Genomic DNA, 16,608 nt, shown 5'->3' on the forward strand with positions numbered 1-16,608 from the left:
TAGGCTCCTACCAGGTGCCTAATTGTAAGTAAGTACACATTATAAAACTGTCAACTCAATTTGGAATTATCCAATTTTACTTCCTAGTTTTTTTAATGTTTTTGTTTTGTTTTTGTACTTTGCAATCCTGCCGTAATATAGGGCTCCATTTACTAAGCGGTGGTAAGCCCAATGCGGGCTTACCGCTCGCTGTACAGAAAGTACCACTGGGCTACCGCAGCATCCCGGCAGTACTTCCCACCCATAGCATGCCATCATTTCCGGTGCTACAAAAATGTATTTATTTTTGTAGCGCTGGAGTGTACCCAGCGGATCAGGCAGTGCCGTGTGCAGGCAGGTTACCACCGGGTTAATGCAGGAGCCCTTACTGCCACCTCAATGGGTGGCCATAAGGGCCCCCCCCCCCCCAAAAAAAAAAAAAATAGCTGCGCAGCTAGTGCTTTACTTGCCACCTGGCCATTTCCTGTAGGAAGAATTCCCTTTTGCCAGCTGCGGTAAAAGGAGGCCTCAGCATATGTGTAAAACACGCGCCAACGCCGGCCCCCTTTTGCTGCAGCTTGGTAAAAGGGGCCATAGTGACATAGAGGCATATTTTCAAAGCACTTTACAAAATTACATAGGGCCAGATGCTATATAAGGCACCTAAAAAATCTGCGCAATAAAAATTTCTGCCTAAGATTATATTCTATAAGCTGCGCCTAGATTTAGGCGCAATATATAGAATACGCTTAGGCGGAAATCCTAGTGCCTAAAACAATGCACGTCCATTTAGGCCAATGAAAATGTGGCCTAAATCCCTGCGTGTAGATTTACGCACACTAGGCCATATTCTATAACTGCACACGTAAATTTTGGAATGTCCGCGAAATGCCCATTTCCCCACCCATACTACTACTACTACTACTACTTATCATTTCTATAGTGCTACTAGACGTACGCAGCGCTGTACACTTGAACATGAAGAGACAGTCCCTGCTCGACAGAGCTTACAATCTAATTAGGACAAACAGGACAAATAAGAGATAAGGGAATATTAAAGTGAGGATGATAAAATAAGGGTTCTGAACAAGTGAATAAGGGTTAGGAGTTAAAAGCAGCATCAAAAAGGTGGGCTTTTAGCTTAGATTTGAAGACAGCCATGCTCCTTTTGAACTGTGCACATTAGAATTTAGGCACAGCTCATTACAGAATACCCTGTTGTGTGCATAAATTCTAATTATTGCCAATAAGTGCTCAGTGTTGCTTGTTAAGTGCTGTTATCAACGCTGATTAGCTGTTAAGCCAATTAAGTTACGTGCATTGTTTTAGGATACGCCTAGATTTCAGCATGGATCTCTAGGCGTGCCATATAGAATCTCGGGGATAGTATCCTATGGAACTTTATAACTCTAAAGGGGTCTTTTACTAAGGTGTGTTAGCGTTTTTAGCTTGCACTAAAAATCAGCTGCCATCTCAGAGTTTAGCGCCAGCTGATTTTTATAAAAACGCTAACACACCTTAGTAACCCCCCCCCCCAAGTGCTTTGAAAATTAGCCCCATCGTAAACATAGTAAATGACAGCAGATAAACCCCTGCATGGTCCTTCCAGTCTGCCCACCATTCAGTAATGCACACACAAATGACTAAACTTAGATTTGAACATGCTCAAACCTTTCACGGTTAGACAGCTTTATTTTTCCTCACATTCCTGTCTCTTTGTTTACGTTTCCACCAGAGCAGCCCTAAAAATAGAGCATTTATTTCTGTGCACATACAACCGAGCAGAGATATCACACCTAATCACCCACGGCAGTGGAAAGAAGTCTACCGCCTGAAAATCACTGGGACACCACTCTTTACTCAGCTTGCGCTAAGATAACAGTCTCACAAATTATTGCTACAGTGTAATCACAAGAAAACAAACAGCCCCATTTTATAGAGAACATAGAGATGGGATGTGCTCAATTCTGGTGGTGTTTTAGAAAAGGCTCTGATGATGCAGAGGTGTACATCAACCACTTTACAAATAGACACTATCTTGAGCTGTACAGAATGACACGGGGATAAAATCTGTCCCCCGCCCCATCCCCATGGGTTCTGTTTCCGTCCCCACCCATCCCCACAGGCCCCGTCCCCGCAGGTTCTGTCCCCGTCCCCACCCCATCCCCATGGGCTCTGTTCTCATCTGCAGAAGCCTCAAACACTTATGATTTTATATTTAAATCTTTTTATTAAAGTACAAAAAGGAACAATATGCTGTGCAACTGTTGTGTATAAATTACAAATAGAAAACAATAATAACAATGAGCAACTACAATAAACCTTCCTGCCACTACCACCCTCTACCCTTCCAACTCCAACAATAGCTGACTTCTACTACCCCAAAGTATCCTAATCCATCCTGTTAAAATACAACCCATTCTGTATGCCCTAGAGGGGAGAAATATGCCCTATGAAGCACTGCTATGATTTTTTATTCTATGGATGAATAAGAAGTCATCAACAATCTCAGGGTTCAGTCTAGCTCTCCTGTCTTCCATAGTCCCTCCTGCAATAGAAGATGTCTTCTTAGAAGATGTGGTGGCAGCAGGATGTACAGGATCCCCCATACAAATTTTCCTAGCTGTGGCCAGCATGTTTGCTTGTTTTTCCAAAAAATAAAAATATTGTTGTCTGTATCAATCAAACATAAATAACAGTCCAGTTTATTAACAGGCTTCCAAGTAAAAAGTGACACAGGGACAATGTTTGTCCCCATCCCCACCCCGTGGGATCTGTCCCCGTCCCCATGGTTACTGCGGGTCCCCATCCCCTTGTCATTCTGTAATATATAAGCAGTAAAAAATGTATTGTACTGTTTTGGGATCTTGCCAGGTAGTTGTAACCTGAATTGGCTACTGTTGGAACCAGATGCTGGGCTTGATGGACCTTCGGTCTGTCCTAGTATGTCAATACTTATGTACTTATATATCGCACAGAGATTTCTGCATGGTAATCAATGCGTATTCCATAACGTGCTCATATCTTAATTAGTTAACGAGCTAATCAGCATTGATAATTGGATGTTAACAAGCAATTATCAGCACTAATTGGCATTAATTAGAATTTACGCACAATACTTGCTACGCGTATTCTGCAACGTGATACGTGTAAATTCTAAGTCACATTAATAAACAGTGGACATGGTGATGGGCATGAAATGGGCAGGTCATGGGCATTTCTAAAATCTATGCACGTTGTTATAGAATGCACCTGCTCTGCGCCTAATTTCGGCATTGGGATTTAAACTGGCGTAATTGACCAGAACTAAATTAAATTGCGTAGACCAGCACTTGATGTATTCTATAAAGTATCCCTAAGTTAAAGCGTACTTTATAGAATACGCTTCGATTTCCATGCAGAAATCTCGGCACGATATATAGAATCTACTAACCCTATGGGATAAATTCTCAAAAGAGCACCAAAACTTAAGCGCCGGGATGATGCACGCTAAGCAAGAATTCTGTAACAGCGGTTCTGTGTGCAAATGTCATTATAGAATACTAGTATAAGCCCGCATTTACGCACCTAACTTTAGGCACGAGCACTTACGCCAACTCAAAGGCTGGCATAAATGCTTACATCTAATTATAAGTGCTAGAATCTATATATGGCGCTAAAAAAAAGCACTATTCTATAAGCTGCTCTTAAAGTTAGGCATGGTTTATAGACTAGCGCTTATGCCGGGAAATCATGCCTAACTTAAGGCGTAGCCATTTCCACCAACTATATTGTATAGCCCATTGATGCTATACAGTAAATTGTAAACTAACGAATTTTACATTTAATATAAGATGTTTATTCAATATGCACCTACATTAGGCACATATTCTCATTATTCTATAACAATGCATGTTAATTTCACGAACGCCCGCATTCTGCCCATGCCCCTCCTATTTCTGCATCCCCTTTTTCAATTTGCATGTAAAATTTAGGTGCGAATCCTGTTCCTAAATTTACGCAAGTTCAATTAAATTTAATTAGTGCCAATAATTGCTTGTGAAAAAAAAATCACTGGCTCTAATTAGCTTGTTATTTAATTAAATTGCATGTGCAAATTGGGTGCACGCCCAAATTTGTGCACACAACTTTTGGCGACTTTTACAGAATTAGGGGGTAAGCACATAAATGATAGTAGTCTACAATCTGCAAGCTTAAGTGCATGACAAGACCCTGACCCACCCATGCCCCTCCCAGATCCACACTTGGGAATTCAGCATGCAACTTACAGAATACTAACTAAGTGCAGTTACATGCATAACTGCTAACTGGTGCCAATTAGCACCAATTAAGTCCAATTAGAGCCAATAGTTGGCTGTTAACTCCAACAGCTAATCATCATTCTATAACTTGCATGTGCAAATTTGCATGCTATTTGGAAATTTGAACATGCAAGTTTACAGAATTAGGGGGTACAGCGAATGAACAAAGTTTAGCGAACTCGGAGAAGCAGGGGCGCGCTGCGGCACCCCCCAGCGGCGTGCACCCGGGGCGGACCGCCCCCACCACCCCCCCCCTTGGTACGCCACTGCACATGTGTTCTGTTCTGCCCCCATTTGCATGGAGGCAGGGAGCATTTTCAGTAAGATTACATTGCCTGTATCTTTAAATAAGGTTGTGCCCTTGAACTACAAATCCCTGTAATCCCATAGTTCCCTATGATGGGCTCTTTCAGAGCACATGTCCCAGATCCCTGTGTTTTATGGGACTCATTCTATTGGCTTGCCTTGTTCTTTGTGCATGCTGGGCTAGTTGCCCCTCCCCCCCTTTTCTCTCCCCATGGGTCTGTAGAGTTAGTCTACAGCATATCTCCTCTGTGAACTGAAACTGCCTATGCTGTATTTTGCTGTATGACCCCCTTCAAGCTACTGTGAAGCTATCAAGATTTTATCAGTGTAAAAATATAAACAGCATCATTAAGCAGCATGTTCTTGAATTACTCCCAGTTTCTCTCTTGCAGGGAAAGCGAGTTGGTGGAGAATAGACTTCTAGTCTGCAAGGGAAAAAATCTTGTTCAGCACATCTGAAGTGTAAGTTATTTTTCCTTCTTTGATTGCTACATTAAAGAAGATTTTGGTTCAAGAGTTCCAAGTCTTCTCGTAGTGATGTTCTATACTCTGGTTTAAACTGCATGTCAATCACCTCAGCGAAGGACAAAACATGTTCCCTTTGTGTAGAATGAGTGTATAGCCAGTCACCATCCCCTTTGTTTACTAAGCCATGTGGCAATGCCGACACAGCCCATTCAAAGTGAATGGCAGTGTATGGCAGTCACTTTTGCTCCATGAATCACATATGTTTCTAAAATAATGGCTGTAATCACCAAGGGCGTTTTCAAAATCATACCCAGGCACAGGGAGAATAAGACATCAGCAGATTTGCCCAAAGGCAAGGGGAATTGGAGACTGTACATCCTTCAGAATTTAGTAACTTTGCGCTCATCTTAAATATTAATCTGAATCAAAAAAAAAAAGTTTGGTAAATCAATTCATTTATTATGGGACAAGTCCACCAACCAAGATATGAAAACATTAAACCAAGCCTTCAATACTTAGTGCACTGCATACGCAAAACATGTTGCAAATAACAAATCACTGAAATTACTTTTTCACCCCTTGAGGGTCCCTGAACCAGGATCAGCTTTGAAGACTGTGAAATTACGTTATAAGGGATGAACTCTGATGACGACCACTTGTATCGAGCGGCCAGTGTCATGAGTCCACTTCACTAAGGAAATTATACTGAAAACAGTTAGGCATACTTTTTAGCAGAACGAGTGACAGCTACATGTTTTTGAACATGTGATGTGTCGTTTCAGGACGATACTTGGTTTGGTTACACAGCTGGAATTTTAGGGAAGTTTGTGCTGTTTGCCTGAAAAGTTCCATTGCTTGGTTTCATAAGCCTAAGGAAAGGTGTTTGGCAGATGTTTCAAGTGGTGGCAAAGACTTATAGATCAACCAGGTAGAAAACAATCAAAGACGTAGGTTGCCTTGGGCTACAACTGAAAAAGGTGTGAACTAAATCCAAAATCCCTTTATCTTCCCCCTCTACATTTCAACTGAGGATCCGGTAGGACATATGGATCCCAGGGCAGCCTGTGCTCTCTTGGGTGATTTAGGTACAATGTGGTTCACAGCACTGTTGCATCCCTCTTTTAAGAGTGTATTATGCAGTGATTTCACACACAGGCACTAGCTCCTGTGATTCCAAGCAGCTCACTATTCTTTTCACTTCTTCACCAACACTAAATCAAAAGACATCTAACACAGAGCGTCTCAAATCTGTCCCGGGCATCCTACAGCCAGTCAGGTGTTCAGGAAATCTCCAATGAATATGTATGAGGTAAATGTGCAGATACTAGGTTTATCTCTTACAGGGTCATTATGAATATCTGGAAACCAGATTGACTGGGAGGCCTCTAGGACAGATCTGGAAAGCCCTAATTTAACAGTCAGCTATTTCTCGTCTGCAAGTAAATCAAAAACTGATTAGAAAAAAAAAACCCTACAACAACAACAACCATGAATGATATCACCTTTTGCATGCCAAGCTGGGTGGAGCCCACATAGAGTGGAGGCGGAGTCTCTGTACTGGTGAGAGAGATGTTATCCTGGCTTGGCAGATCCATTTCCCGGATCACCTGCGGTTTTAGTTTCCCGTAGCGTTGGCTGCAATGACGAATGCTCTTCCTTTGCCATTTCTGGGTGGCATCAGTCTCCTTGCTTACTCCAAACCAGTCTGCTGTGCCCCTGAAATACAATACAATGTTAATGCATGCGAGGGGCCTTGGCCAGATTTAACTTTCATGCAGTATGCTTGTGCAATTTTCAAACAACACACCTTTTGCCTGACAAATCAATTTCTGGCCAGTTCTGGGAAAGTAAACATTTCCTAAAGCCTTGTGCAAAGCACTGTGGGGGTTTTTTTCTGATTCTGAAATTTAGGGGCCATTTACTTTACCGAAGTGTGCTAAAATGTGCAGTTAACACATTGTAACATGAGATTCTACCATGCAATAACTGCAGATTTCACATAGCACTTTTTGAGGGTTTTCACACTTTCTTTTTTGCAGGTTGTGTGCTATTATTACCATTTGCGTGTGGTACCTGCCCGATGTTAATACCAGTGCATTCACAGCCTGCTAGTTAAAAAATTGGCACTATATGCCTGGGCGTATTCTATAAAGTACGCCTAAATTTATACGATTTATAGAATATGCCAAGCGCCCGGCCATGCAACTAAATTTAGTCAAGGGAAGTTATGCCAAGTAAACTTGGTGTAAATGTTTGTTGATGTCTAAATTAGCATGGGGGTTCTCAATCCAGTCCTCAGGACACCACCCAGCCATTCATGTTTTTTCAGGATATCGACAATGAATATGCATGGGTTAAATTTACATGTACTGCCTCCATTATATGCAAATCTCTCTCATACATATTTATTGTGGATATCCTGAAAACCTGAAGGCTGGGTGTGTTCTAAGGATTGGATTGAGAACCCTCATGCTAATTTAGACCACAACAAGCATTTACACCAAGTTTTACTTGGCATAACTTCCCACGACTAAATTTAGTTGGGCGGCCAGGCGCTTGGCGTATTCTATAAATCGTATAATTTAAGGTGTACTTTATAGAACACGCCCAGGCATATAGTGCCAATTTTTTTAGGTGTGATATATAGAATCTAGCCCAATACGCTTAGAAAGTTGTACATATAAGTTCTAATTAGCGCCAATTAGCACTGATAATTGCTAGTTATCGGTCAATTATCAGCACTGATTGACTTTTTAATCAATTAAGTTACATGTAGTTTGGCCACACTGCCAATTTTTGCACTCAACTTTAGCCACCATATATAGAATCGGGTGGACAGTCCTTTAGTTCTTTCAGATAAAAATCCTACTACACTTGGCAAAAGTTTTCATTAATGCATTTTTTCCCAATGGATTTCTCTCCCTTTTAACATAACGTAACATTTTATTTATGTAGCCCACAATACTTCCCAGTTCAATGCGGGTTCCACACAAAGAAGCTGGACAATCAAAATCCTTGCACAACTAAGAGAGCAGACAAGACGAGAATTACCAAATTAACGTGTTCTCTCGTTATAGTAAATCTTGGAAGTCTGGTCCCAGGAAATAAATATTGTGCAATAGATGTACAGTGGGGGAAATAAGTATTTGATCCCTTGCTGATTTTGTAAGTTTGCCCACTGACAAAGACATGAGCAGCCCATAATTGAAGGGTAGGTTATTGGTAACAGTGAGAGATAGCACATCACAAATTAAATCCGGAAAATCACATTGTGGAAAGTATATGAATTTATTTGCATTCTGCAGAGGGAAATAAGTATTTGATCCCCCACCAACCAGTAAGAGATCTGGCCCCTACAGACCAGGTAGATGCTCCAAATCAACTCGTTACCTGCATGACAGACAGCTGTCGGCAATGGTCACCTGTATGAAAGACACCTGTCCACAGACTCAGTGAATCAGTCAGACTCTAACCTCTACAAAATGGCCAAGAGCAAGGAGCTGTCTAAGGATGTCAGGGACAAGATCATACACCTGCACAAGGCTGGAATGGGCTACAAAACCATCAGTAAGACGCTGGGCGAGAAGGAGACAACTGTTGGTGCCATAGTAAGAAAATGGAAGAAGTACAAAATGACTGTCAATCGACAAAGATCTGGGGCTCCACGCAAAATCTCACCTCGTGGGGTATCCTTGATCATGAGGAAGGTTAGAAATCAGCCTACAACTACAAGGGGGGAACTTGTCAATGATCTCAAGGCAGCTGGGACCACTGTCACCACGAAAACCATTGGTAACACATTACGACATAACGGATTGCAATCCTGCAGTGCCCGCAAGGTCCCCCTGCTCCGGAAGGCACATGTGACGGCCCGTCTGAAGTTTGCCAGTGAACACCTGGATGATGCCGAGAGTGATTGGGAGAAGGTGCTGTGGTCAGATGAGACAAAAATTGAGCTCTTTGGCATGAACTCAACTCGCCGTGTTTGGAGGAAGAGAAATGCTGCCTATGACCCAAAGAACACCGTCCCCACTGTCAAGCATGGAGGTGGAAATGTTATGTTTTGGGGGTGTTTCTCTGCTAAGGGCACAGGACTACTTCACCGCATCAATGGGAGAATGGATGGGGCCATGTACCGTACAATTCTGAGTGACAACCTCCTTCCCTCCGCCAGGGCCTTAAAAATGGGTCGTGGCTGGGTCTTCCAGCATGACAATGACCCAAAACATACAGCCAAGGCAACAAAGGAGTGGCTCAGGAAGAAGCACATTAGGGTCATGGAGTGGCCTAGCCAGTCACCAGACCTTAATCCATTGAAAACTTATGGAGGGAGCTGAAGCTGCGAGTTGCCAAGCGACAGCCCAGATGTAGATGAATTATGCTATGGTAAATTCTCTTTCTAACAATTCTTTGGCTCCCAGCTCCAGCATCTATTATAAACAAAGAATGACTTTGATATGTCAGAAGTAGGCACAGCGTTATCCATCAACGCTAACAGTGAGGGAAACAGGAAATGTGCAGTGAAAACACAGTACCACATCAAAGCAGATAAAGGGAGAACCAAGGCTACTAAGTCTTGAGGTGCCGAACGGCTAATGCAAAACAAAGCAGGAGAAATGGGCAGATGTTATAGTCTTAAAGAAGAGAAAGCATGGAAGAGTCTAGCACAAAACAGCTGGAGGGAAGGCACCTGAGACTGCAGGTGGGAGAGGAGGAAGAGCTGCAGGCGGACAAAGGGAGGAAAGATTACAACAGGTAACCTGAGGACAGCTGAAGAAATAGATGCAGAGATTTTAAGCTCCCAAAGCAGGAGAATGAGAAACCCGGTATCGAGAGGGAAGAAAGCAGATTCAGGAAGAAGCAGGAGGTGTGAGAGAAGGACAGGTTAGAATTTGAGACACGGAAAAGGAATTCCATTTGCTACAGATTATGGCTACCACTATATTAGAATTACAGAACTGTGTCAAATAACATAATAACACAGTGTGTATGAGAGCAGAATAGGCCCAATCAGCCCATCTGGCCTGCCTAGTTATTCTCCTTACACTCTCAAGGATACTTCCCAGCTGCCAGACAAAGTGAAAGCTGCCTCCTTACTTCCCTCCAGCACCCTCCTTCTTCATTGTCTTATGACAAAACTCCATAATCTAAAGAGCCAACATGGGCATTGCCACACATCAGGCCCCCTAGGTGCCCAAAATAGTCTGCCAACAGGTCCAGCTACATGAAACTGCAATTTCACACTTATTTCTAGACTTGCAGATAACTATCCCCCCAGGATCATTTAGATCATTTTTTTTTTTAAATAAAACCACTACGAATCGTTATGGCTGAGTAGAGAGTAACAACCAAACCTAAAGTGGATAATATACTTGATGCCAAACAGCTTGCTTTAACAACTTATATAAAAAGAAAGGGGAAAGGCCTCAGTGGTCCATGGTAATAAAGCACCCTAGCAGACCGGTCCATAGAATGCTCTTTTAGTACTCAATTAAGGTTCTTTCAAAACTGTCCACACTAGGCCTCAATTTATCATTGGCAAAAACCCTTTCAAACAAATTTTTATTATATGTCACAAAATTCTTTAATACATAAAACCATATGGAGAATGCAGCACACTTATCTGTACCCAACAGGGCCCGTTTCACCCTCCGGCTTCATCAGGGATGCAGTGCTTTAACGGATGTCCGCCATTTTCTTTTTTGCTGTTTGGCATCAAGTATATTATCCACTTTGGGTTTGGTAGTTTTGTGATTATATATGTGGATTGAGAGTCAATATTTATTAAAAATGGGTAGAGAGTAAAACATTTGTTTATACCCCTTGCTTTCTTTCTCATGACATTATAATTCGGCTCTTCTGTTACAGTTTGGCCAGGGAAGCAATCATCTGGTCATCCATAAATACTAAGGATGCAAGTCTGAAAACGATTTTTTACACACTGCCATTTTTCAGCGCACCTTTATAAAAGGACCCCCTAATGAGTCTCCAGTCAGGTTTTCAAAATATCCACAATGAATATGCATAAGAGAAGTTTGCATACACTGAACAGGTTTTCGAAGTCCTGCCTTAGCTGAATGTAGGAGTTTCCAGCTGGCTCCATTTTTACAGGCTGCTCCAATGTTGCTTTTACCCACCACCCCCCCCCCCCCCCCTTCAATACATGAAGTCCCACTCCTGCTTCTCTTAGGGAAATCAGAACCACATTTGCATACGTGTAATGGGACACAGCTAGGAGTGGACCAGCCTACAGGTGAGAAATGGAGCCAGCCAACAACCCAGCCTGAGTGCTGATTTATACAGTGTTCCTTCTTGCATCTCCTCTGTGCTGGGAGTTAACAAAAGAGCACGCAGATACCTCTTCCTGCCATAAACACATTTCACTGTACTGATGGAGATAAATGCTACAATATAAAGGGAAATCGCTCTGGCACTGAAAAAATCTTAAGGATCATTAGACTCACTCCCCCTCCCCCCCAAAAAAAGAACCACACATAAGAACAGCCTCCATTTCCAATGACTTCTACCAGTAAACAAAGGCAGGAAAATTAGATCTGGTACAACAGTGCAAATTTGTTTGTAAAAGGAAAATCAGAGCACATTCTTTCAGCATGTTCAGAAAGCTAGTTAGCTAGCTTGATGCTTCCCAAACTTTTAAATTCCAGATCCCATTTCAATGTACAAGAGAATCAAACGCAGTCCTGGGGTAACATGGGCAAAGCTCAGCGTCTGGAAATGTCATGTTGGATGGCAAGGAAAGACAAGCTTTCAAGCCCCTGCCATTGGAATGCTCTTCATTGACATGTCCAACTATCAATTAGTATGCAGTGGACTCGAGCTCCAAAAAAAATACAATGCCCCTTTTAAATGGCTGGTCAAAACATAAAGGACTTTTATTTATTATGTTTGTTCTTATTTATTTGGAATAGTGAACAGTTCTTTCAAAGTCTTCAACTCAGATAGAAACACAAGACAAGCAAAGTATTTGTTGGCTTTTGGATTTTCTTCCATCTCCTCTGCAACTCCAGCTCTTCACACCACAGGACAGAAAGACACCTCCTCTTCTCGAGGTCTTTCATCTTCAGACCTCTGCTACCAGTCTTACTCTCTTTTTCTTCTCCAAATTCCCTAACTCCTTTTCTCCTTAATAGACTCCTTAGACCCCAGACTTTTGAAGCTCTTTCCTACAACTTGTTGGGAGACAAGAAGAGTGAACACTTCCTTTCCTGTTCCTAGACCACCTTGGCCCTCGGGACCTCTCCACAGAACCCAGGCAATTCCCTTTGAGCTCTGGCATCTCCAAAGAAGACTGGATAAGAAAGAGCAAAATCTCTCCCCTCACATACCACATCACTAACCCATTCCTCTAGAGTACACACCCACCAGCATTCACTGCTAACAGAGCCTGAGTGAAGTTACTAATATATATTGACATCAGAGCCAGACATAACGCTGAGTCATACAATTTAGTGGAGAATTCAGTGATCCTGTCACACCCTTCCCAGGAAAAGAGGAATTTATTACTAAAATAGCTAGAATGTACAATAAACCGCCTTGGATGAATCTCTTCATAAAGGCAGTTAATAAATTCCAATTCCAATAAATCCCAAATTACTCATTACATTAAGAGAGCAATTCTATAACTGGGAACCTCCATTTAGGCACCCCGAGGGCACGTGGTAGGCGCATGTTCTACATTACTTAGGAGCATGTTCCAAATTACTCATTACATTATGAGAGCAATTCTATAACTGGGTGTCTCTATTTAGGCACCCCTGAGGGCGTGTGGTAGGAGCCTGTTCTATTAATGAACCTAGGCGCCATTACAGAATACTAGTGTAGCCTGTTATCAACATGTCTAAGATTTAGGCACCTATACCAGGCCATAGAGCTGGTATAAGTGTGAGTGCCGAAATGAGACAGGGATGTGCATGACTTACAGTATTCTGAAAGTTACACATATAAGTGGGAGCATTGCCTATGCTTCGCCCCTGTATATGCCCCCCTTGCAGATATGCACTATAGAAGTTAAATGGGTATTTGCAGGATAGCGTTTAGGCCACGTGGTAGCATATACACATATAAGGATTAACATATATACATATATGCTAATATTCACAACACATGCATAGCATTCACCTAAGTGTTAGCACCTAAATTACAGACCTGCCCCCTATATTTATTTATATATTAGGATTTATTTACCGCCGTTTTGAAGGCATTCACTCAAGGCGGTGTACAGAGAATAGATCAAACATGAGCAATAGACAATTAGAGCAGTAAAAATATTCGAACAACAATACAAAGTATGGCAAGGTATACTACTTGCAATGACAACACAATATGATCAGCTTCCTAATGAGATTTATGCCCTTTAGCCACCAACGTTCTCAGGATCAGAAATACAACAGAGCTAAATAAAGAGTTCATTAAAACAGACATCATATAGTAACATAGCAACTGACGGCAGATAAAGCCCTGAACAGTCCATCCAGTCTGCCCAACAATATAAACTCATTTTACATGGTATGTGATACTTTATATGTATACCCGAGTTTGATTTGTCCTTGCCATTCTCAGGGAACAGAACATAGAAGTCTGCCCAGCACTCTTCTTGTACTAAAAGTTCTGATGCTAACGTCGAAGCCCCTTAAACACTCCAGCCCATCCATATCTATTCAGTTACGATCAGGGCGTAGACCGCAGAAGTCTGCCTAGCACTGGTTTCCTTCCCAATTACCAGCGTTGCCACCCAATCTCCGCTAAGATTCCATAGATCCATTCCTTCTAAACAGGATTTCATTGTGTTTATCCCACGAGTGTTTGAATTCCATTACCGTTTTCATCTCCACCACCTCCCACAGGAGGGCATCCCATGTATCTACCACCCTTTCTGTGAAAAAACACTTCCTGATATTACTCCCAAGTCTGCCCCCCTTCAACCTCAATTCATGTCCTCTAGTTCTACCACCTTCCCATCTCCAGAAAAGGTTTGTTTGCGGATTAATAACTTTCATGTCACCCCTATTTCTCCTTTCCTCCAAGGTATACATGTTATAGAAGTAAAAAACAATAAGGACTATGTTCAGTAAATATCGCTGAAAATTCAGCGTAAAAAAATATCAGCACTGAATGGTATTCTATAAAGGGCACTCCGGGATGGGCACTCTTTATGGAATACAAAAAAAAAAAAAAAATAATAATGGAAATAGGAAAACTATCCCAGAATGAACAAACTAATGAAACAAATTAATTCCTAAGGGCTCTTTTTACCAAGCTGCGGCAAAAGGGGGTCTGCGTTGGCGGCAGCGTGTGTTTTTCACGAGTGCTGAGGCCCCATTTTACCGCAGCTTGGTAAAAGGGGCCCTTAGAAATTAATTTGTTTCATTTTACCGCAGAGGGTAAAAGGGAATTCTCTCTTTCCTGCAGGAAATGGCCGTGCAGCAAGTAAAGCACTTGCCACGCAGCCATTTCGGGGCGGAACCCTTACTGCTGTTTAGCGAGCGGTAAGCCTGCATTGGGCTTACCACCGCTTAGTAAAAGGGGCCCTAAGTGAGAAGGTTATTAGGCCTCAGCCATAAGTCCACAATCTTCAATCATTTATCCTTATGAGAAGACTGTGGACATGGTTGAGGCCTAAAGTGGGATGGCTCATAAGAGGCCTAATAACCTACAAAAAAGTCCTTAAGTATTGAATTGATATTCTTCTCATTTAACAATTAAATTTGTTTCATTAGTTTGTTCACTTTGGGATACTTTCCCTATTCCACTAATTGGGGGGGGGGGGGGGTTAAAAATATTTTTTGTAAATACTCTTGATAGAATAGCAAGTAGCGCCAGGATTCAGGCTGAACTTTGGGCACGAGGATTTACACCAACTGAAACCGCGCATAAGTGAGACACAGATCCCCAATATTCAGCGGTACTGCACGCATCTTTAGTGAATGCCCATGAACCACCCATGGCCACGTCCCTTTTTGAGTTGAACGCTATAAGATTTGCAAATGGATCTTTCATTTATAGAATTGCAAGCTCAATGTCTATAATTGCAAATTTTCACTGAAACTATTCCTTAACACTAAACAAAATAGTCATTCATTGCCATGGATTATCTAATACATCTCTTATGTTCGCAGGCACTATGATAAGTCTCACAGCCAAACTGCAATACAGAAAATAAAACTTATTAAACCAAATGCCTAGGCAAAACTATTTTTTTTTATTTAACTAAGAAAAAGTTAATAACTTTATTATATTAAAAGTAAATATTATAATAATGCCATAGTATTACAAAACTAAATAATATCAAAATCCAACAGTATCCCAATCCTTTGTAATTTGGATCAAAACCTACAGGAAAGTTTTTCATTCCTGCAGTCCTGAAATGGGCAGAGAAACACAGACGACAATTAGGGAACGTCTCTGGAGTTGCATCAAATGTTCATCTGGGATCGGGAGTCCTTTCAGTCACTGTAAGTCTATAGCATAGGTCATGTTTCTGACAAACTTCAGCTGTAGCTGTCTGGGTGGGGCTTGTTCATTGGTATATTTCCTGGAAGTACACCACATACTTAATCTCCACTTGGTACTTCCAGATATGACCTTTTCTGGAGGGTCGTAACATAATATAACATAAGTGCTGCCCAGTATCCTATTTTCAACAGTGGCCAATCCAGATCACAAGTATCTGGCAAGATCCCAGAACAGTAAAACAGATTTTATGCTGCTTATCCTAGAAATAAGCAGTGAATTTTCCCAAATCCATCTTCATAATGGCTTATGGGCTTTTCTTTTAGGAAATGAGCCAAACCTTTTTTTTAACCCCTGCTAAGCTAACTGCTTTTACTACATTCTCTGGCAGCAAATTCCAGAGTTTAATTACACGTTGAGTGAAGAAATTTTCTCTGGTTTGTTTTAAATTTACTACTTAGTAGCTTCATTGCGTGCCCCTTAATCCTAGTATTTTTGGAAAGAGTAAATAAGCGATTTAGGGGCCCTTTTATTGAGCTGCGTAAGCATCTACATGCACCCAACATGCACCAAAATAGAGTTACTGCCCTGCCCAACTACAGCATGGCTCTTGCAATAATTTCATTTTTGGCACACATCCGAGAATCTGAAAAATATTTTTTATTTTCGGGCGCGCGTAATGGACGTGCGCCAAGTGGCATTTGACATGCGAAGGTCATTACTGCCCAGATTCTTTTACCACTAGGTCAATGGCTGGCGGTAAGGTCTCAGACCCAAAATGGACGCGCGGCGATTTTGATTTTGCCACACGTCCATTTTCGGCAAAAAAAGGCCTTTTTTACAGGCATGCTAAAAAATGGATCAGTGCGTGCCCAAAACCCGCGTCTACACTATCGCAAGCCATTTTTCAGCATGCCTTAGTAAAAAGGACCCGTTACTTCTACCTGTTCCACTCCACTCAGTATGTTATAAACCTCTGTCATATTTCATTGCCTTTCCTTGTATCTTGTCTAATTCCGCTATATATTTTTTGAGTTGTGGTGACCAGAATTGCATACAAGGTGGTAATATGCCTTGCCTAGTT

The 16,608-nt window shown here is 41.8% G+C and overlaps 1 protein-coding gene across 4 annotated transcripts in view; it reads right to left on the bottom strand.

The window, feature by feature from the left end:
- The window catches only part of RHBDF1 (rhomboid 5 homolog 1), a 224,058-nt gene that overhangs the window by 42,678 nt on the left and 164,772 nt on the right, over window positions 1–16,608 (bottom strand). For all 4 annotated transcript variants that reach the window (XM_030212218.1, XM_030212219.1, XM_030212221.1 and 1 more), the window contains one exon: window positions 6,557–6,770. In XM_030212218.1, the coding sequence (XP_030068078.1) occupies window positions 6,557–6,770 (214 nt within the window). The remainder of the gene's footprint in view (window positions 1–6,556; window positions 6,771–16,608) is intronic.

Source organism: Microcaecilia unicolor, chromosome 8 (assembly GCF_901765095.1).
Source record: "Microcaecilia unicolor chromosome 8, aMicUni1.1, whole genome shotgun sequence".
In the NCBI taxonomy this organism is placed as follows: Eukaryota; Metazoa; Chordata; class Amphibia; order Gymnophiona; family Siphonopidae; genus Microcaecilia; species Microcaecilia unicolor.